Source organism: Cricetulus griseus, chromosome 5 (assembly GCF_003668045.3).
Source record: "Cricetulus griseus strain 17A/GY chromosome 5, alternate assembly CriGri-PICRH-1.0, whole genome shotgun sequence".
Classification (NCBI taxonomy): Eukaryota; Metazoa; Chordata; class Mammalia; order Rodentia; family Cricetidae; genus Cricetulus; species Cricetulus griseus.
The window spans coordinates 33,107,988-33,130,799 of record NC_048598.1 but is presented as its reverse complement, the minus strand read 5'-3'; the positions used below and the strand labels follow the sequence as shown (position 1 = coordinate 33,130,799).

Here is a 22,812-nt window from a genome sequence, read left to right as displayed (position 1 = left end):
AATTAAGATCAAGTTCAAAACATGCATCTCTAAAGGTGAGTATGGCTAAAAGTGGAACAGCCATGAGAGCATATTCTGAACAGGAATCAGCACCACATTTGAATATGTGGAATAAACCAGTAATTTCCCAGAAACACCCAATAATCCAAAGCTGGAAAAGAAATAGAAACAGGGAAGGTATTTTTAAAATTCAAAAAAAATTCAAATCACAATTAAAAATCTTCCCCCAAATAAACCCTAAACTGAGGTTTCTTTTGTTTGTTTTTGTTTTTCAGTGAATTCTGTTGAATTTTGAGGGAAGATATAATCCTGCTTTTACACGGAGGTTTCCAAACATAAAAAATGGGGTGGGGGGGATCATACTATCCCTTTCTTGAGCTAGTAAACTGAATGTTCAAAAGGAAATATGTACATGAATTCCATATACACACCTAAATACAAAAGCCAAAGTAAAACCTACCAATAGAATGCAATACTACACTTAAAATATCATGTAAAACTAACTCCTAAGATTCCTTCACAAGGAAAATATGGTTTGGTGTCTCAAACATTGTCTGTTTGATTAAACAAAAGGATGACTCAGGGGACAAAATCACAAGGTTATATTTTAAATTATATATAGAAATGTTCAGGAATAATGAGCTTCAATTTTAAAAGAAATGTACAAAAATGGAGAAGGGGAACATGTCCAGCCAAGTTAAATTCATAATAATACAAGCAGTGAGTTGGTGTAATGAACAGCAAAATAGACCAATAAAGTGCAAAACAGACTCATGCATTACTTAGAAGCTGGCATACAATTGGTGTCATGCTATAAAACAAGACAAGAATGAACAATTCAGTGGATACTATTAGACAAATTGGCTTGTCACATGTCTTTAAAAGTAGCATGAATCATACACTATATGAAAAAAAAGCAAATGTCTAAAAGGTGAAAGTCTGAAAGGCAAAACTAAAACTCTAACATAAGAAAATAAAAAATACCATTCTAACCATGGGGAGAAAATGAATGAATTCAAACCTAATCTGTGAATGAAAGAGGGAAGGAATAGCAAGTGATGGGCAATTATCACATAAAGGGATAGTATACCTCGCTATAGTAAGAAAAATGGAAAACATGACAAAAATTAGTAATCGCTTTATTCCACTTGCTGACTAGACTCAGGTGAGTGAAAAGTCCAGGCCCCAGCAAGAGTATGTGGAAACAGGACTTGCTCAGACTGTCTGGTAATTACTCAGCAGACATGAACCATGTGTTTACAGGTTTGCTAACATGTTTTGGCATATTCCTGAACCTCCTGGTCCATTCACCTATCTGCACTCTTCCTTTTTTAAATCACTATATTTGGTATGTTTTGCTATTTGAAAAAAGAAGCATGGAATTCAGCACTGTAATTCTTCACTGAAGATCTTGTGTTTTTTGTTTGTTTGTTTGTTGTTTTTTAATGGGGATTACAGGAGCTTTCAAGCTTTAGGGTGAGAGTCACATGAGATTCTCTTTGCCTGCAGGCCAAGTCACACTCATTTAGTCAAGCTCTCATCGTGTTATTTGGGAGCACTTCTTCACATAGTCCTTTCCTATCTCTTTTCATATTTACTACTAATTATTTTGTCACTTTCACGTCTAGAAAAATTAGGTAGTTTCTTCAATCATACCTTTTATTGGTAGCTGCTTAAATTCAGGAACACACTCATCTCATCTTAACCTCATACAAACGTGAAATGAATTTCAGGCTGTTCTCGGGTGTTGATTCAATTTGTGAGAAAATAAACATTACTTCTTCCATGTTTTATGTGTAGCTTCTTTCATATCTCATAAAGTATAAAGGAAAATTCTAACTTCATTGAATTCATGTCTAGAGAAGAAAGACTAAGAATGATCTAGTAGAAAATACTGGATCATTTTCTAGTCCACTTATTTTTTGCTCTTCTTTTTAATTTTTTATTTTGATTTAACTTGTCATTTCTCTAATGACATAAGGGAGGGACTTTGGTTATTGATTCTATACCTTTTTCTAATAGTGCATAGATTTTTAAAGATATAAATTCCCCTGCAAACATGCTTTAACTTCAAGCACAAACTTTCACAGTCGTCAATACCATTCCACTCAAAATGTTTACTAATCTCCATCATAAAGCCTTCTTTGACCTACAGATTAGCTTTTGAGTTTCTTTTCTAATGATTTTGTTTTTTGTTTTGGTTTTGTTTATTGAGGCAGACTCTCCAAAACTTAAGCTGGCCTGACACCAGGATGCCCAAACTGATCAGTAGTTTATGGCAATACTCCTGCCTGTCTCCTGGGTGCTGGAATTATGGGTGTAAAACAACATCTCTGGCTGACCTACAGATTATTTAGCAATATTATTTAATAGCAAAAAAACAACCATAGATTTTTAAGGTAACTTGTTATTCCCTTTTAGCTTAGTATTATTGAGGTTAAAAAAATCTACTATGTACGATTTTTATCATAAATGTATTGAGACATTTTTATGGTGATTACTATATACTATTTTCAGTTATTGAATATAATGTTTCTACAAATATCAATGAGATTAAGATATTTGATACTCATTTTGAAATCTTACATATTTGCCATGATTTGTTTTTAATAGACTTATTATATAAATTATTAATGAGGTGGATGATGAAAATTTCAGCTATAATTATGAATTATACTTTTGACACTTTCTCCATTAGATCTGTCAAATTCTCAATTCATATATTTTAAGGATAAAATTTTAGGTACTTAATTTTCTAGCAAGGTTGCCACTCTTTTTGATAAATTGACCACTTATCATTTTTTCTGGTTTCTGTAGTTTGATGTCTATTCTACCAGATATTATCATAATACATAATTATTTTGTGCTTATAATTTCCATAGTAATGCATTTTCAACCTTTTATTTTCAATCTTCTTGTTTTTGTATTTAAAATGTATGCTTTGTAAAAAATATATAATCTAAACACTATAATCTGTATTCTCATGGCTTTCTGAAATAATTTCTACTTAATAAAAGAAATGATTTAGTTGTATTTAAGCCCATCACCTTGGCTTTTATTTCCCTCTTGGCTAAATCTTATTGGTTCTTGGTTTCTCTTTCTCTGACTTCTTGTTGGAGAATTAAGTAATCTTTATTCCATTTAATCTTTCCTTTTGAAATTTCACCTACAGCTACACACACACACAACATATATATATATATATATATATATATATATATGTTGTGTGTGTGTGTGCATGTGTGTAGTGTAGTGTACTCTTGTAATTGCTCTACAGATTATAATGTACATCTCTAACTTGTTCCAGTCTTCATTCATACAACTCATCTCAAGGATAATATGAGGATCTTTAGCCGCACTTTCCATTCACCATAGCTTGGTCCTTTGTGATGCCATAGGAGGCCCCTCCTATGTACTTATCACTGATGTTGTTCAGCGTCTCTTTGCACCCACTCATTCTTCCTTCCCTGCTGTGTCACAGAAGCTGATTAGCAAGTCACTCTGCAATAAATCTCCCGAATACTGAATTCTACATCACAAGTCACGATCTTCCTTGTCTACTTTTGTCCTGTGTCCTGAGTACATCAAATGCCCCCATAAGGTAAGCTCTAATACCTTGTCATTACTTGTGCATCACAAAATACTGTTGAACAGCACAAGGGAACTTTTTTTTCCTCAGTCTGGGACATATGTCCAGGAGTACACATTGCTTCTGCCCACAAGCTCTACAGAGTTCATAGGACAGAAATGATGAAACAGAAATAGAACTGTGAAGGAGGCATTTCCAGAGAAGGAAAACTATAAACTTTCTAACTGGCAATTATAGATATATGAAAATTGTGGCATGTCCCTACACTGAAAGCATTCTGTTACAACTGAAAAAGAGTAAAGCTGTGTGTGGGTGAACAATGTGGAAGGTGAGATAAACAGGAAAACTCAGCTTGAGATAAAGCTCATGCTTGTGAGCTTCAGCTCACAAACTAATGCTTATGATAATAAAGTCTAAGCTACGTGTCCTGTGTTGGATCAGGACTTTTCAAGTCCATGTTGTATCATTTGAATTTGTAGCACATGTTTTACAGAAATAGTGTTTACAGTGGCATCGTACAGAGTACTGTACAGTCCTGATCCAACACAGGACTGAGGAGGACATGCTGACACCAGCATATGGTCTCCACACAAATAAGCACATATGAGCATGTGAACTTACATCTATAAGCATACACATGTACATGGATACACACACAAAAACATATATGTGCATTCTGTCATGATGTGTAAGACTTTTAACCTTGATTGTTAACTTGCTTGGCTTGAGAAACGTAGATTAAAGCAGACCATTGCATATAGCTGTGAGGCTCTTTCCATCATAGACTGACTGAGGAGAAAAAACTTGAATGACATCATCCCATGTGCTCAATCCCTGAGGGTATAAAAGACAAAACAGGAGGAATCTGGTACCGTAGACACTCTCCCTCTGCTTCCTGTCTTTGTGTGAACGGCCCTGTTCTACCACATCCTCCATCAGCTCAAAGATGGACCAAATCTTCTGAATATAGAGCCAGTAGTAGCCCTTCTTCCATTAATCTGTTTACATCAGGCATTTTGTCACAGTAACAAAACCCTGAATGACACAGTGCTGAAATAAGATGGTCATGGATATCTTTATCAGTGATTTAGAAACATCCTGTAGATCAGGGGTTAGCCCATTACAATCCATGGGCCAATCCTGACCCAATTCCTATTTCCATATTGCTGTGATCTAAGACACAATTATTTTTTCAAATAGCTGAAAATAAATACAACATGAAAAGTATATAAAATGTGAGGTTCTGTTTTCAAAAATACAATTTATATGCATACATTTACATACTTCCTACTTTCATGATAATAGCCATGTTAAACAGTTATGATATGGGTTGTGTGGCCAATAAACCTGAAATATTGTATAACTGTTTTTTTCATAGAAAATGTGTTCCCAGCTCCTGCCATGGAAAAGAAGGACCATAGGCTTTGGGAGAAGCTGGATTTGAATTTTAATCCTATCTACGCTTTTACTAGATACATCATCTAAATGCTTAGCAGCTCTGAATTTTAAAATAATCTTTTTAAAGTGTATCAAATAAATACTACATGGAACAGAATATATTTCAACAAGTATGTTTTTCCCTGTTCACACAGTGGTAGGGACACTCATTTGAAATCTAATCAATTAAACACCCATTGCATGTTCTTAGAGACTCGTGTTCTGTGTTTAGCTAGTTAATACCAAACAAATAAAAGAAAAAAGTTATGGTGAACAGGACTTAGGCTTGCGCAGAAAGGATTTCCAGGCAGTGATCCATAATTTATAACTGATGTGGAGGACTGAGATATTTAAAATACTATGAACATGTGGTGGTTTCTGTTAGGACTGCTAACCAGTCTAGCCTAAGTGAGATCATTTCAAACTGGCGACAGTTTAGAACCATAGACACAAACGTGAATATATGATTTTGTATATGGTTACTAGCTCTCCAAGAATAACAAGTGGTTTTTGAATGTCTGCATCTCAAATGGTTTGCTCAAGCAGGAATATTTGTTTCCTACATTATTTATATTCAAAGCATTCTCTTAAGGAAACCATGCCTTCTGTGACTCACCTGCTCATGCATATAAGTTTACAAAAAGCAATTCTCTCACTGATACATGGTCTTTCAAAATATTAAAGGAAATGCCACAAAACAACAGAGGGCATCTTTCATTTCATCTTCACTTGTGTTTCTGCCTTCTTCCTATTGTTGCTGTGCTCTACATTTTTTTCAGTTCTCAATTCTGGGTTTAGCTGATAGAATAAGCAACAGAGTTTGGGGGGGACAAGCCCTAGGAGATTATTGTCAAGACATGAGAATATGAGCTTCCTGGTTACTATTTTATTCTTTAGAGGTATAGAAAATGAAAAGAAAATCTTGGATGCATTCTTCATCTGTGAAATAGAAAAGCATCTCTCCTGTCACTCACAGAGATTTGTAAGGACACTAGTAAAAAGTGTAGGAATATACATTTTGTAAACCACAGGTAACTTTAAAATGTGATTTTTAAATTGTAAATAATAAAAGAGTTATACTATATACTCGGTAAGAAAATTCTTCTGTTCTTGCTCTATTGGTTGAAAAATAAAGAAAAGCAAGAGAATGTTACCTCAGCAAAATTGGCTAAAATGACAGAACTTTTATTTTGGCAAGGAACATGTGAGTGAATGAAAGATTTTGGAAATAAGTTTTCAAAACTAATGTTTTCCAGTACTGTTGCTTTTCACTTATGCAATAAATTTGTCTCTGATTCACTGCATACAAATCATATCTGTGTATCAAATCAAGATTAAATTATACTAAAATGAAGAGTAAAGGGCCAGAAATTCTGCCGTGCTTGGAAAATGTTTTGTTTAATGTAGCTTATTTTCAAAAGACTCTTCCTAATTTATTTGGTACCATATGGGTTTGTGAAATCAAATTTTACTAGCATGCTTCACACACTAATGTAACCTTTGATTAGATTTTGCTCTAATACAGAGGCTCTTCTTCTAGACTATTTGTTGAGCAGGAATAGGATACAAACCAAAAATACAAGAGGTAGCTAACTGATGGTCATTAATAGTGTTTCAGGTTGACACTTCTGGATATAATTGAGCAGCTTACAATCAAACAAGAAGTTTGCTCAAGCAGGAATATTATACAAATTAAATGAGATGATGATGAAGTTTAAGAACAAGCAAATCTGTCAGGACTCAAGAGTTCAATATCTCAAAAGGGAAGAATTCACATTAAAAGAAACCAATATTCTGTGTCTCATAAATATTTTTAGTATCCAAAGCAGTGCAGAATATAAGTGTAAGTGAAGCAAAGACTGGCAAGAAATAGGCTCAAACCCTGGAGGAGCCCTTGACAGGCACATACTGCTGAGGACATGGAAGCTGGACACTTTCAAAGTAAAGGGCCCCAATGCAAGCTTTACATGGGGAATTTCTTAGAACAAAGAAGAAATTTTAAAAAATGAATCATGAATAGGGGATCACAGAAATAAGAACAGAGGCTCTAGTCTTTTAAATTGCCTATTTAAATGAGGTAATATTTCCCAAATCTTTATACATGTCCAAACGAAGTTATCTTGAAAAGAAGACAATGTCAGCCAATATCGCTACAAGGTGTTCAGGGTCTTGTGTTCAGTTAAAGCTTCATTCATTATGACACAAGAGGGAAGACAGTGAGGGAAAAGAGAAAAGGTCAACATAAAACTGTTCAGGCCACTAAGAGACTGGATGTTGTCCAGTATACGTTAAAGTGACTCTGATAAGTGTGTTTTAAAATACACTATAAGGAGTACTTCAAAGAAATAGGAACATACAGGGATTAACTAAGTATTACTAGAGATAGAAGACACACTTTTTAGTTAAGATAATTTATAAGAAAGATGTAGGAATTTGAAAGATATAGCCTGGCAACTTCCAATGTGCATAGTTCACACATCTACAAGTAATGGCCATAAAATTAGTTTAACTAAAACTACTGACTCACAAGCATGACTCAAATCAATTTGATGCAATGTATTAATAACAACTGAATAAACATTTCACTGCCAATCTTGAAACAACACCACCAAAATCTCCACACAAGTAATGGGTTTGAATTCTGACCAGTAAGCTAATCCCATCATTGTTAAAGTCATATCTTTAATGTGACTTAATAATGTTAATCTCCTAGTAACTAGAACTGTTTTATAGTGATGTTCTTTTCTCTTTTCACTCACTACCTGAATGAAGCTTTGTTCTGGGTTACACAGACAACAATACAGATGTTGTGATTTCAACTTGTTCCCCAGTGATAAAAATACATGTGAAGATCTGCCAAAATGGATAATCAAAAGAAGAAAGTAAATAAGATTAAAATGCAGCAGGAAAGCTGACAATGCCGGAAGCAAAATCTGACTAATGGACAATGGTGTTGTGGAAGAAATAACCAGCTCCAAGGAGGGTGGTGACTCCAGACATGCAGGTAGAGGACCTCAGTGAAAGTGAAGTTGTCACCAGAAGTAGGGAATGCAGTTTTGACATAAAGAACAAGACTTCCTAGAGGAACCAATATAAAGAAAAATGTTCATGCTAAAGGAACTCATGGTGGGGAGGGGGTGTTTAATAACACCAAAAGGATGAAGAATAATTGTCAGGAGCTGGTCTATGGTTATCAGTATAAGCAAGACATAAAAGTTCACCAAGTCATTAAAAAATGCTAGCTCTGTTATGTAAGTCACATAAGAAAAAGTCAAGCAAAGGTAAAACTCCCTTGGTATCTTAGGGGCTTTTGCAAAGAAATATAACACTTTGATCCTCTATACTGCCAATATTTAATGTAATAGTGAACTAAAGAGTCAAAAGGCAGCCCCATAACTTTTACTTTCCAACATATGCACAACTAAAATGCAATAGCATTTGAAGTGACAAGAAATGTTTTAGGGGTCATGAAACAACTATAATCAATTATAATTATATAGTAATAGTAGCTATATAATAATAATTGGTTATTGCTCACTTTGTATAGTCATTCTGTGATCTCACAATAATATATGAAATGAGGACTACCTCTCTGTGTGTATGGTGGGGAGAGCAAAAGTCAGTTATCAAAATATCATTTTAAGTTACCAGAAAAAGAAACACAAGTTAAAAGCATAATTGTAGTTCAATGGTTGAACACTTGTCTAGAATAGTCACAGCCCTGAAAATGAACAACAAAGTGAAGAAAATAATGAAAAATTAAAGTGTACATTTCTTTGGTTTGCTTTATGAAAAGATAGAGAAAAGTTAAGGAAAATGATAAACCCTAACAAGACTGAACAAAACTAATATCTGATTACAAAATTAATATAAAATATAAAGGATAATAATCAAGATAGCTAAGATATTCTGAAAAATGGAGAATCTTTAATGCCTAAACTATGGAATTTTAAGATTGATTAAAATGTTTAGTTCTGAAGAATGGATTGAGAAAATGTGGTACATTTACCCAAAGGAGTACTACTCAATGGAAAAAAAAATAGAATCTTGAACTTCACAGGAAAATGGATGGAACTAGAAGAAATCATCCTGAGTGAGGTAACCCAGTTACAAAAAGACAAAAATGGTATGTACTCACTCATATATGTATTTTAAACACAGAGCAAAGGAGTTCCAGCCTACAATTTACATCGCCAGAGAAGCTAGGAAACAAGGTGGACCCTAAAATAGACATACATTGTACCCCAGAGAAGGGGAAAGGACAAGATCTCTTGAGCTAATTGGGAGTATGGGGGAAGGTAGAGGGAGCTAGAAGAAAGAGAAGGGGAGAAGAGGAAGGGAGAGAAGGACATGAGAGATTAGGAAGATTTAATCAGGGGGAGAACAGAGGAGAGCAAGCAAAGAGATACCATTAATAGAGGGGGCCATTATAGGTTTAAAAAGAATTCTGGCACTGGGGAAATGCCCAGAGATCTACAAGTTTGACCCCAACTAACAATCTAAGCAGTTGTTGAGAGGCTACCTTAAATGCCCTTCTCTGATAATAAGATTGATGACTACCTTATATGCCATCCTAGAGCCATCATCCAGTAGCTGATGGAAACAGAAGCAGACACCCACAGCTAAACATTGAGCTGAATTCTGGAATCCAGTTGCAGAGAGGGAGGAGTGATGAGCAAAGAGGTCAAGACCTGGCTGGAGAAACCCACAGAAACAGCTGACCTGAAAATGGGGGAGCTCATGGACCCCAGACTGATAGTTGGGAAACCAGCATAGGACTGATCCAGACCCGGTGAACATGGATGTCAGTTTGGAGGTATGGACAATCTATGGGGCCTCTGATAGTGGATCAGTTTTTATCCTTAGTACACGAATGGACTTTGGGAGCCCATTCCATTCCACATAGAGGGATACTCCCTCAGCCTAGACACACGGGGGAGGGTCTAGGCCCTGCTCCAAATGATATGACAGACTTTGTAGATCCCCCATGAAAGGGCCTCATCCTCCCTGGGAAGCAGAAAGGGGATGGGAAAGGGGGTAGGGAGACAGGGGAGGACGGGAGGGAGAGGGAACTGGGATTGATATGTAAAAGAAGCTTGTTTCTAATTACAATCATAAAAATAAATAAATAAATAAATAAATAAATAAAAGTTTAGTTTTGAAAAGTGTGATGATTTTCCAAATTAGATGAACTAGTAGAACAAAATTCAGAATTAATAAATAAAATATGGAGTCAATACACAAGCCAACACATGCATACTGATGCTGGTTTCTGACAAAGGTGGCATGCAGCATAGTGGGTCTAGGTTTGATTAAATTGCTTCTAGATCTACTGAACATCCACAGGGCAGAGACTGTGCATCTCTACCTCACACAATGCATGTGAAACCTTGGTACTCTTACCAGCACTGCCTAAGCTGGATGTGGTGGTGCATACCTGTTATCCTAGAACTCAGGAGGCAGAGTAGTAGGATCAGGAGCTCAAGGTCATCCTCAGTGGCATAGAGTTTGAGGACAGCCTGGGCTTAGTGAGACCCTATCTCGAGTAACAAAAACAGTCAAAAAATGTACAAAAGAAATCTGTGCCATTAGAAGTAAAATTACTAGATACGTTTGTGATGTAACAAGGGGTATAAGAGAGCCTTGGGACAGTGATATTCAATGCCTTATTCCCAATTTCCATTGTAATTAGGGCATTTGAGCTATCCATTTCTAATTTTGCATGTTTTGGTGTATGTTACTTTGCTAGAGTGATTACTCATATGGAAAGTCCAATCTTCAAAGAAAGATGAAAATAAATTTAAAATGTAATACTTTGAGATAACAGAAGGAAAACCTCTAATAAATCAATCGAATGTTTAATTTTACCCACACACATGCACGCATGTGATCCCTATTTATGGGCTTTACAAATAGACACTTACTTCGAGCCAAATCTCATTGTCCTTCTGCAGGCTGTCTTCAGACTTCTCACTGCCTTCCTCCGGGGCTGTCTTCAAACTGAAGACACAAGGAAACCATCCAAGAAAGAGACGGTTTGGGGATGACTCTGGATGATGTGAAGTACAAATCTGAAAAGCAATTTCAGTCTCAAGGTAAGTGTGAAGTGCAGGAGGTAAATAAAGTCAGGAGGTCTCTAGCACAAAGCCAACTTTTCTCTCTTATGCCTAATGAGCACACTGATAGATGCAGAATGCACAAGTTAGAACTCAGAAAAAACCCCAATTTGGATAGAAGAATTTCTCAGTGCTGTAACTCTCAAGATGTATCTTCCTAGGGTAGAAAACACATGGGACAACTCTCTATCAACCATCAGCATGGGGTCTTGCACAAAGAATAATTCTGACACATTTCAGGGGACTGCTACAAGGATTCTGTTTGCAAGTCTTTCCAGGGTACCGGTTAGGTCCTTACCAATCAGCATCAGCTGTCCTGAGAAGGGGGCTACTGAGTCAAGCTGGCAGGGGGTCCTTGCCTGGGTAGAAACCCCAAGAAGCAGAACTTAAGGAAATGTCTCCTACTTCACTTAGAAAAGACATTCAGGCTAGACTAAAAGCCACTTCAGAGCACTGCTATAAACTCAGAATCACCAGCTTTCCTGGCTTTCTGTCACTGGGCACCAGAACTCTAAGGAGAAGGACGACAGGACTTGGCAGAGTGTGGCAGAAGAGGATAGTTGCCTCATTCTATCTTCTTGCCCTTCACCTGTTCATTAATGAACATCAACTTTGTTCAGACTTACCCAGTTATGAAATGCTCCTTTCCTCAAGCTTTCCCCAGAACAGGGGTGACTAAGTAGACTTAAGATATGGGTGAAAATCTACAGTGTTGAGCTTCAAAAAATTTTGCCATTTTCCCAATAAACATGAGCAAACACTCAGCTGGAATACACAAACTTCCCTTTAACCTGCTTTCTTCTTCCTTTCTGTAAGGCTAGTTGCAAGGTTTGGGGAGCATAACTCTGAGACAGAGAATTTGCTGACTCTGCAGGGCCCTGAAATCAAACCCCAGTAACATACACACACACACACACACACACACACACACACACACACACACACACACACAGAGGAAATGCTGACTTTGTGCTTAAAGGGGCAGCAGCCACGTTATTAGCAAGAAAAAGAAAACTACAAACTAAGAATGGAAGTGGTGGAATCTAGACACTTGCATCCTTGAGACAGGCACCTTGAGTAGCTTCCTCTATCTACTCAGAAATGCATGGATAGAGCAGGAGTTTAAAATACAGTTACTTCATCCTACCCTACAATACCCAGAGGGCTAGCTTTTACTTTTGTAGACATCTTGTCCACTGTTACAACAGAGAGAAGAATCTATTTGAAAATGAAAGCATTGGAATGGTACCCAAAGAGCTAGCTGTCGTTCACTGTGTCTTTAGTATTCAACCTCAATTGAACAATGTCATAAGTATAGCCTCTTAGAGTCTTCCCAAGATCTCCCACTATGTAGGCAGAAGGTCAGGGAAAGGATTCATCTGATTTGCTAATTACTAATTCTAGCATTTCTTAAATACTCATTTAAATCAAATCATACTTTTACATTATATATATATATGTATTATATAGATATATATGTATATGCATTTAAAATTGCAATTAACTCTACACCAGCCTGTTAGATGCAAAATATAGTAACAAATGAAGGTCCAAAGTAGTTAAATGACTTGTCCACAGTCACGGATTAACAGTAATACTAGTGGGTCCAGCTGTCTAATTCAAACTTTCTGATTTCTTATTGCTGCTTTTGATCATTTTGCACTAAATCCTCCAACACATAGAGCTCAAATGTAGCTTATAACAGCTGCAAGTCTATGTTAAACTTTGAGACGCTTGCATATGCCTTGAGTTAATGGGTAAAAGTTGTTGATGTCAAGTAGTGTGCATGTGAGTTAGAGGATTTTATGATTAATCTAGAAGGTTTTAATCTAATATTATGTTGTTCCAATCTTGGTCAGCCATGACCCCATTCATCTGACAAAACTTACCATTGAATGAGGTTCGCCTGTTACCAGGGAAACAGGACACTTCTTCTTGTCTTCATGGTAGGAATAAGCTTGGGTAGCCCACTGATCCAAGTGTCCTTCAGGAGCATGGAGGCCACAGTCTATGATGCTAGTTTCCTTCTCAAAAGGCTCACAAATTCCATCTCCCTCATGCCTGTAGCAAAGGCTTGGCTCCCCTGCCAAGAAACATGTATAATATTTAAGGGCTTTTTTTTCATATACATTAAGGTAAATGTAGCATGGCAATGTTCCAAGCAATTCTTCTCCAGCCCACTAGAGATAATCCTGTGATGACCAGGAACATGGTTCCACCACAACCTCAACCACCACACCCTTAGAGAAGATTTACTCTTTTCGATGGAAGAAGCAAAATCTAATAAGGCCATAGGAAAGATTGGACTTGGGAGAGAAGGATAAAGAGGGAAATGCACTATAAAGTGGTTGTAGGAGGAAAATTGATTCTGCCTTACTGGTGTTGTTTTGTGTTAATGAGACAGAGTCTTCATTAGCTCAGGCTGGCACTGAACTCCTGATCCACTTGCCTCTTGAGTGATTGAATCACAGGCATGTGCTACCTTGCCTAGCCAGGGTATTTTAGGTAAAGTTGAACAAGACATGGAATATGTTAGAAATATGAGAAAGATAGAAAAAGCAGAAATAGAACTTAAATAGTATAATATAGATATATTCGAATCTTCTTCATAGCTTTTTGAATGTTCAATTATTTAAGGGGGTTCTTACACAAAATTATGTTTTTTTTTCAATTCCTCTTGCCACTGAGATTTTTTTTTCTCTGAGCACATAACTTCTCAGAGACTTGAGAAACCATGTTGCGAAGACTCCAGGTCTTGCGAGCATCAGTTCTCTCAGCTTAGGACAACCATAAGATTTGTAGTTTTCTTAATATTATTATTGCTTGTTTAGTAAATGATAAATACAAGTCTAAATGAATTTGCATGATTTGAAAAATAACCCTGACAATCTATGGGGCTTGGTTTAAGTGAGACTTACACAATATAGGCCCTTGCCTCCTTCAGCCTTATACCCTTTACCACCTCATACTAAAAGGGAACAGACAAGCAAGATAGGGATATTTGGGAAAAACTGTTGGAGGTGGAGAATGAGCTTCAGTGCCCTGGGCAAGTTCCATCCCTCCCTACAGGGAAGTTCCTATTGGTGGACAGTATTTCCCCTTTGTAGACTGGCTTCCTTCAGTGTGGAAAGCTGAGATGTACTTATAAAACCATCTGCAAAGTTCTACCAAAATGTACAACAATTAATGTTAATAGCGCAACCCAGTTTCCCATTTCTGCTTCAAGTAACAGAACACTGAAATAGAATTAAGATTCAAAACAAAGCCACACTGTTCAGCACGGACTCAGTAAAACCATTGCTAAGATTTATTATTGTTATAGCATGCTTTTTCATTCTTTTCTTCTTCACAGAAATTCCTCTGGGATATTTTGGTAGTTTGTCAGCTGCTTACCAACATACAGTTATTCTTTTCCTTAATAATTGCCTCATATGTAAGACCCTCCAGTGGTAAATCTACTTCTGCATGCCAGTGTAAACCACCAGGACATGGTCCTAAGCCCATTTAAGACATTCATCTGTAGTCTATCAAATTTATGGCACCCTCGCCTTCTCATCCAGCACATGTACGTTTGAAACAACATTCCCAGCAGAGCATGCTGTCTGTCTTTGCCTACCTTTGTTCTTATTTATGACAATTCTATACCTAGATAATGGATTCTCTATCCATAACTCAGGGACTGCACCTTCTTATCTCTTGTTTTTTTTTTCTTTTAACCACAGAATAAAAAAATTATGTTTTTTTGCAATTCCATAAGAAAATAATAGACCACTTTAAAATCACATTTCCAATGGTCCCTTCCAATCTAATTTTTTGAAAAGCAATGGAGTAAAATCATATGCTTAGCATATGATAAATGTATTCACCGAAAAGGATGTCTAATAGTAGAATATACCACATCAATTTAGCCCAGTCAATAACTTAAACATAACCTTAAATACAGTATTTAAGTATAGTTAAAGTAATTGAGATATAGTCTTACTGCAGTTAGAGGTTGAGAAAAACATGAGTCAAAGGATCAGATGAGACAGAAACAACATGAATGCTGTTCTTGAATTAAATGAGACTTGGGCTGCACTGGAGATGGCACAGAGTCCAGAGAATGTGTGTTTGTTTTCAGTATGTGACCACTCTGTGGCTACCAAGAAGAAGTGATACAAACAGAGGTGACATTAACAAATACTTGTGAACAAAAGAGGGGGTTGATTGGTTCAGTGCACTCTGCACAGCCAGACCACATCTGGGGGATTGGATTCCTTTCTGGGCATTGACCAGATAAAGCGTGCCAGGTTGGGGTAAATAGTAAAGGTCTGGAAACCTAATCACATGAGGGGATGTTTGGATTGGAAAGGAGAATAGTGAAGAAGCATTTCAAATATCTGAATGGTAGTCAAATAAAACAGGAAAAAATGTATCCCCTGAAGCTTTGGAGTAAGAAAACCTCACTTGATTGAATATAAGGAAAGTTAAGTTTCAGGACTGGCCTGGCAGGGGCCCTGAATGCTTCTAGATGACTCACTAAGATAGTCTGAGACTCGGTTTACAAACTGAAAATTGGGAGAAAAAAAATTAACAGATAAGGTCAGTGTTAAATAGAATTGTCTGTTCCAAGAACAGTTCTCATTGCGGGAATTATGTCAGCAGAATCTGCATGTCCATATGTCAGGACTGGGCAGAAGTGACATCTCTAAAAGCAAAGCTGGCCACTAATCCACTCCTGGTCTGTACACCTGGAAGGGAAAGGTCTCTATCAGATGTTGGTACACCACAGGCACTAAATATAAAATGTGTACTACTTAATACATGGTACACAGTGGTCAGTCATTTGGATGGGTGGGTAGCTAGACAGACAGATAGGTGACAGTAAGAATCTGGGATTCAGCTTTGGCTCTGGAGAGCAGAAACAGCTGTAAGTTTTATGTAGCTGTTGGCACCATTAGTAAGTTTATACATTGTAATTTGCTACATTGTCTTAAGAGTTAAGGACCCTGAAGTGGTTTAAGTGCACTGAGATTTAAAACAACTTTGATGCGGGGGTTCTACTCTAGATAATCACCAAAACATATGGAAATGGAAGCAGTCTGCCTCTGAGGAAACTGTGACCATGGATGTGTTCATCATACCTATGGGGACCGTTGTGTGCTGCCTGTCAATGCCAAGGGTTTAGATATGAAGTCATCTAGTTATAACTGATCACCACTCACTCCCCAGGAGAGAAAACACCAGGACCGTCTGCTGGCTTCTGTGATTTCACCTACTAAACACAGAGGTTAAATGATACCTTGCTTCTCCTCTGGCTTAGAATATTTCCTGACCCTAGTTTGTATGTAGAATCTACAATATTGTTTGGTTTATCTGGCATTTTGGCATCTGTGTGAGGACTCAAGAGAATGTCCTGGTAACATCAAGCTAGGTACCAATATAAGTTTAGCATGAAATTCTAGATATGCACTCCATTGGCTCAAATTCTAACTAGCACTATGAGGTAAATAAGCATAATAATAATAATAATAATAATAATAATAATAATAATTGAAGCTTTTTGTGTCTCCATTTAACTTCTTCATGGTTAAGGGGAGAAATTAATTACTATATATGTAGTATTGGATATTATTGCTTTAATTACCAATAAACCACAGGACACTAAGAATTCAGAAGACAATATACTGATATATCTATAAAAGTAAGGCATAACCCTAGACTCACCCACACAGTTGAAGCCTTCCTCCAGTTGACACACTCCTGAGCACCCATCTCCATTCAACAGGTCTCCATCATCACACGTCTCTCCCATACTCCTAGAAATATACATTTACATACACATAAAATTACTTTTCTCATTCAGCTACCATTAATTCATTTAAACTTCTCATTGTGCTTTAAAAATTAAAAGCTGTACAAAAATAAATAATAATTTACAGAAAATATTAAAAACTAAATATTTAAAGTAGATGTGAACTTAGCACAATGGTAGATTATCATGGCCAGTGGGTTCTAGGAATTCCTAGAAATCAAATGTATTATGGCACAGGAACGTCTGGGAGAACCTCATGGGAAGATCATAAACATTCCTAGCAGGATCTTCACCCAACCCTCTGGTAGATGGGGTGGTGTAAATAGCTGATTTGTACCTTTCAATTTCGCTTAATTTATTTATTAGCTCTAGTAATTTATGAAAACAGTATCATTGCAATATACTAATAACCAACTCTAGGAAAAAGAAATCAAGAAAATGATCCCATTTACAATACAAATTATACAACAAGGATTAAAGAAATTGAGTAGGACAACACACACACACACACACAAACATACACACATACACAAACAAAGAATTAATATGTAATCTTGAAATCCCACTCCTGGGTATATCCAAAAGAAATGGAATTAGTATGTCAAAGAGACATATATACTACCATGTTCATTGCAGCATTATTCAAAATAGCTAAGAGATGGAAATCACCTAAGTGTCAGTTAGCTGATGGATGGAGAAAAATATGTGATACATATCCTGTAGAATACTATCCAGCCTCAAAGGAAAATGAAATTTGGTCATTTGAGACAACATGGATGGAGCTGGAGATCATAATGTTGAGTAAAAATTAAGTAGGAACACAAGAGAAGTATCCTGTGGTCTTGTTCATATTGGGGATGAAGTTGATCTCAGACACACTGAAAGCAGAATGGTGTCTAACAAATAGCTCCAGCTAATATTCAAAGGTCACTATGGGGATGGATTAAGAATGAATTAGACATGACAATGATTATTAAAAAATTAAAACTATGGTACAGGTGCAAAACCATAGCAATCATATTTTAAGTTGTAAGATGGAACTGGAGACAGGAATAAAAACATAGGAAAAGCATAGCTGAAGAAATTACGAGAGGATGGTAATGTGTCTGAGTAATGGAACATTAGCCCAATTTATGGAAACATTGGGTTTAATCCCCTGAACTGAAAAGCAAAAAGAGTTTTAAAATTTTTTACACTTCTTTTCTCCTAAAACTATCTTACTTATGCATCTAACGTATCTATGCCATATATTTTGAATAATTTTTAAACTTTATTTATTACTAACGTATATGTACGTTTTGCCAGAGTGTATGTCTGTGTACCTGATACCCGTAGAGGTATGAAGAGAGTGTCAGATCCCCAGGAACTGAAGTTACAGACAGCTGTGAGGCAGCTTATGAGTTCTGGGACTTAAACTCGGGACCTCTGGAAGAGTATCTAGTGCTCTTAACCATTGAGCCATCTCTCTTGCCCCGTCGCATTCTTTTCAAACAAAGACAATATGACTCATAAGAGTCTGAACTAGGTACCTAATCTACTATGTGATATTCAGGAAGTATCCCAAAGGTCCATTCCTAGTTTACTTGTATATGGAGAGAGGATTGGTCAACAATAAGCTTTCACAGAGGACATAAGACCATCGGAAAACACATATTTACATTACAATTCATTACAGTAGCAAAATTATAGTTACTAAGTAGCAGCAAAAATAATTTTATGGTTGGGGTCACCACAACATGAGGAACTGTATTAAAGGGTTGCAGCATTTAGGATGGTTGAAAACCACTGGTCTACACTAATGTTTACCTGTCTGGGTTCTAGGAAATAATCTTGGAAAGAGGCAACTTTACAATTTTATTTTGAAGAAAATTTAAAGAATTAACATAAGCATATTGCATATCATTTTGTGCAGAAATGCCCAATTGAAATCTAATGAGAGTTACACATACAATTTTGAAATCTCTAGTAGTCACTTAAAAAGTAAAAGAAACAGATAAAATTAACTATAATAATTGTATTTCATGCAACTGAGGGTACTTGAATTTATAATCAATGTAATATGATTGATGTCTCCTAAACACTTGAAGTCTACTGTATTTAAAATTCATTTTCACTTAAATCTCACTTCAAATACTTGACCTTTACTTCAATTTTCTATTCATAGTTGAATCATCTATCCAAGTGGTCCCAAACTTTCAAGCTATACTTAAAAGGTTTTCCAACAACTAAATTGCATTTCAGTTTGAAAACCAAATTACCTTAAATTAAATAAATAAATATTGCACATCTTAGTTGCCACATTTTGAAGTCTCAAGTGCCACACATATGAGATGGTAGGTGGACAACAGAGAAAGTCAAGTTTGGAATGAGAGCTGCTCAAACCTTCAGGGTCCTCCTTGGTAATATTCTATCTGGAACCAAGTGGGTTAAACAATTTGCATGACTCCTTTCTGCCTTGTGTATTGGGGTGCCTCAAGGTGAAGCATAGCTGGGCTTCAGAAATGTCTTCCCTTGGACAACAATACTGATTAGACAGCCAAGGAATAAAAAGAGAAGCTTAAGAAGCACATTTTAACATGGAACTTTGTGAGACACAGTAGCAGAGAACTGCTGCCACCAGTTAAGCTGTTTCCAGAGACAGGAGTCAAAATTAGGAAGACGGCCCTGCCCTACACTCTGCTACAAATTCCCAGGCAAATGGTACCCTAAGGCCTCGTGGCAACCACAATTGGAGAAGGGCACAAGAAGAGAGCTAGCACACTGAGCATGTATGAAGGAGTGAGGACAAAGGGGCTAGATTTACATATGTAAGTTATTTCTGTTGTATTAATATGAGAAAGAACATTCAATGTTTATACTTTAGTGTGATGGAGTAGGATTATACCATAGCTTGAGGGTCTCAGAAGACCAAAAAATAAACAGTGTTCAGTGATCACTAGGCAGATGGAATCCTATGAAAGGACAGAGAATTGAGTATATATTTTCTTGGTGTGAGAAACTAAAATAATGGCCATCTTACTAATGATGTGGAATTTGGCAATGCATTCCAGATCCCCACTCCCAGAAGCTTTATGTATGTGTAGGTTAGAGGAGTATGAAGGACTAGTCAGATGAGAATTAATCAACTTCCCTGGGTTTCCTAGGACTGGATATGTTTCAGTGCTGAACTTGGACAAATTCCAGGCAACTTGATGAGTTTGTTCCCTAGTCTGATAACACAGGCCAATAGGAAAAGGACCATAGGATGTAAGGGAACCAAATGAATCATCATTATCTTTCCTTTGGTGATGTTTACAGAAAATTGCACAATAGTAGGCCAAATAAATGAGTAACCCCTTCTCACCAATAGCATCCACTTCGTAAAATTGAACAAGCAGACGTTGTTCTAAATTATATCCTCCTTCAATATTTAACCATCATCTACATTAATTCCTTCCCTTCCTTGCTGCCCTGCAGTTCCTTAAGGGGGCCCCAAGAGAACCAGCCCAAATATCTCAATTGTCGGGGGACCAGTGCTGAATAAAAGGGGTCCCCTTCAAACTACGCAGAGGTGCCAGAAACCTCTCAAGATCCCAGATTTGGGAATTTCTACATGAGATTTACCCAGACCCTTGCTTCCATGCTTCCAAGCTCAGATGGCGGGCTGGGCCTCTTTGAGAAGTTGAGCACCACCCAGCTCACACTGTCTTCCACACACGTGACTTACCTTTCCACCTTCCCATCTCCACAGTAAGGACTTCCATGAATGTGGCTCAGAGGAGGTGAAGCTTCTCCAAATTCTCCTCCAGCTTCAGCTTGAACTTGGTACTTATACATCTGCCCTGGTGTGACCTCCCTGTGGAAAACAATGGGTTTGTGACAATCACATCTGCAAAGTGTCATGCCCTGGATCCTTTGTAGTCAGTTCACATGAGTTTAAGGGAACTATTATGGGAAAGGAATGTGAAACATGCCAATTTTCTGAAACAAAGATCATGGCTCAGTCCCATAAGAATCCTCATGTTTATGTATATATTCATTTCTATTGGCCCCATATGTTCTACACTAGTAAATGTATTAGTAAGTGTTTGGTGAGTTAACACTTAAGATAGCAGTCTGTGAGGACCCAGGAGCATGGCATGCAGTGTTTTTAACCAAGGTAACATAGATCAACTGTTGAAAAACCAGTAATCTATATTTTTAAAGTAACCAAACTAAGTGAAGTTTATAATTTCAGTGTGTGGGCTCAGTCGAGTCACTTCTTGAATTTGTGGCTCACAGTTTTCTTGAAAGAGAATTCTTGCCTTGAGAAGACTGGAACAAATATTTCACAGAAGTAAGAGCACAAGAATACAGCTCATCACTACGTGGAATAGATAAAAAATTCCCAGCTAAAGACACATTAAATTGATCTTTATCTCCAAATACCAAGAAAGGAGTTGGTATAGTTGACCTGAGAGATGAAAGGAACTTATCAGACTCCCTGGTCTCTGGTGTATTGATTAAGTGGGAAGTGTTGACACAAGACATTTATTTAGTAGAAAAAGGGCTCATGAAGGAAGCTGCTGGTTTCAAAGATAAATTCTGCCTCATCGTAATTTTGTCCAGTGCTTATCCTGGTTGGAAAAGTATCACCCTAGTCAAGATAGGATGCAAGTTTTGAGGAGGGCATGATCTCAAGGAATTGTTAGAACTGCCATGAGTAGCCAGTGTGAATCTCCTGCCAAGACTCTTTTCTTTAACAGACTCTTTAAAGCAACCGCAGAGGCACCACCCCGCAATCTGATGTAGCAACCAGCAAACAGGAAATGTCTTGGGGTTTCCAAAATACCTTTAAAATCATCTCTATTTGCTTTTAGGTATTTTAATAGGAAAGACACCTAAATATTAAAGACTCTTAAATTTCCAAATTAGTTTTTCCTTTTGAGAAAGGAATCCTCTCCTAGGAATGCCAGATGCTGTTTCTAAAGCAAACCCAATGTTATCCCAATCAATGCTGGCAGTTGGTTTCCTTTTGGGGTAGTTTCTTCCTGTACAACCATGTTTAAAAGTCTTACACAGCTCTGTGGCTGGGAAAGGGATTGGACAGAAATATTATTGTTCCTTTACTCTCCTTATGGCAAAAGCATAGCAGCAGGGACCTCAGGCTTCCCATGACAGGAGTCTTTAAAAGGCAGTGTTCTACTGAGGGAAGAAGATGGAATCATTCGGAATTGGGGTTTGAATCCTGGGACTGCCATCTACAAGGTCAGCAACTGAGTGTAGGGAAAGCCTTAGTTTTCTATCTATAAAACAGAATATTGTTGACCTTAAACATTTATATGGGAATATCATTATATAACAAGCTATCAACTGGCTATAGATGCTTAGTCATACTACTTTTTCTTTCTGATCCCCCTCATGATCTATATTCCACTTACATTTATTTTTAAGCACTTTTCAATCTTCTGATGCTGAGGACAAGAACAACCATGGAAAGAAGAATGTACTGGAGCTGAAAGTGGAGATTTTGAGGTCTTATAGCTTGGTTTTATAGCTGTGGTGGGTTGCCAAATGTCTTACTGCAGCCAGGATGCACACCTCTAGGGTTTGTGTGATGTCTGTCTCTCCTTTTGGAGAAAGGCAGCTCATTATTTGAATCTGAAATTTTTCATGTAACTTAATGGAACATTATCAAGAGTATTTTCCATCAGAGACTTGAAAATGACAAGTGATGGAGAACTTGTCCTCCCTGTGTTAAGGAATAATCCTAGAAATAGTCATTCATCCACAAGAAGCAGCCCATAATAGGGCTTGAAAGGGTCCTCACAGTTGTCCCAGCTAGGGCTCCAATATGTATATGATATCATTCTGAAATCAAGCAAGCAATCCAGAGAAGATGACCCAGCCCATGCATA

At 37.1% G+C, this 22,812-nt stretch overlaps 1 protein-coding gene across 1 annotated transcript in view; it reads right to left on the bottom strand.

The window, feature by feature from the left end:
* Pappa2 (pappalysin 2) overlaps positions 1 to 22,812 on the bottom strand; it is a 229,470-nt gene that overhangs the window by 108,656 nt on the left and 98,002 nt on the right. The window contains exons 8-11 of the mRNA XM_027417273.2: positions 20,643 to 20,771; positions 16,849 to 16,940; positions 13,032 to 13,225; positions 10,951 to 11,097 (exon numbers count right to left, since the gene is read on the bottom strand). Of these exons, the coding sequence (XP_027273074.1) occupies positions 10,951 to 11,097; positions 13,032 to 13,225; positions 16,849 to 16,940; positions 20,643 to 20,771 (562 nt within the window). The remainder of the gene's footprint in view (positions 1 to 10,950; positions 11,098 to 13,031; positions 13,226 to 16,848; positions 16,941 to 20,642; positions 20,772 to 22,812) is intronic.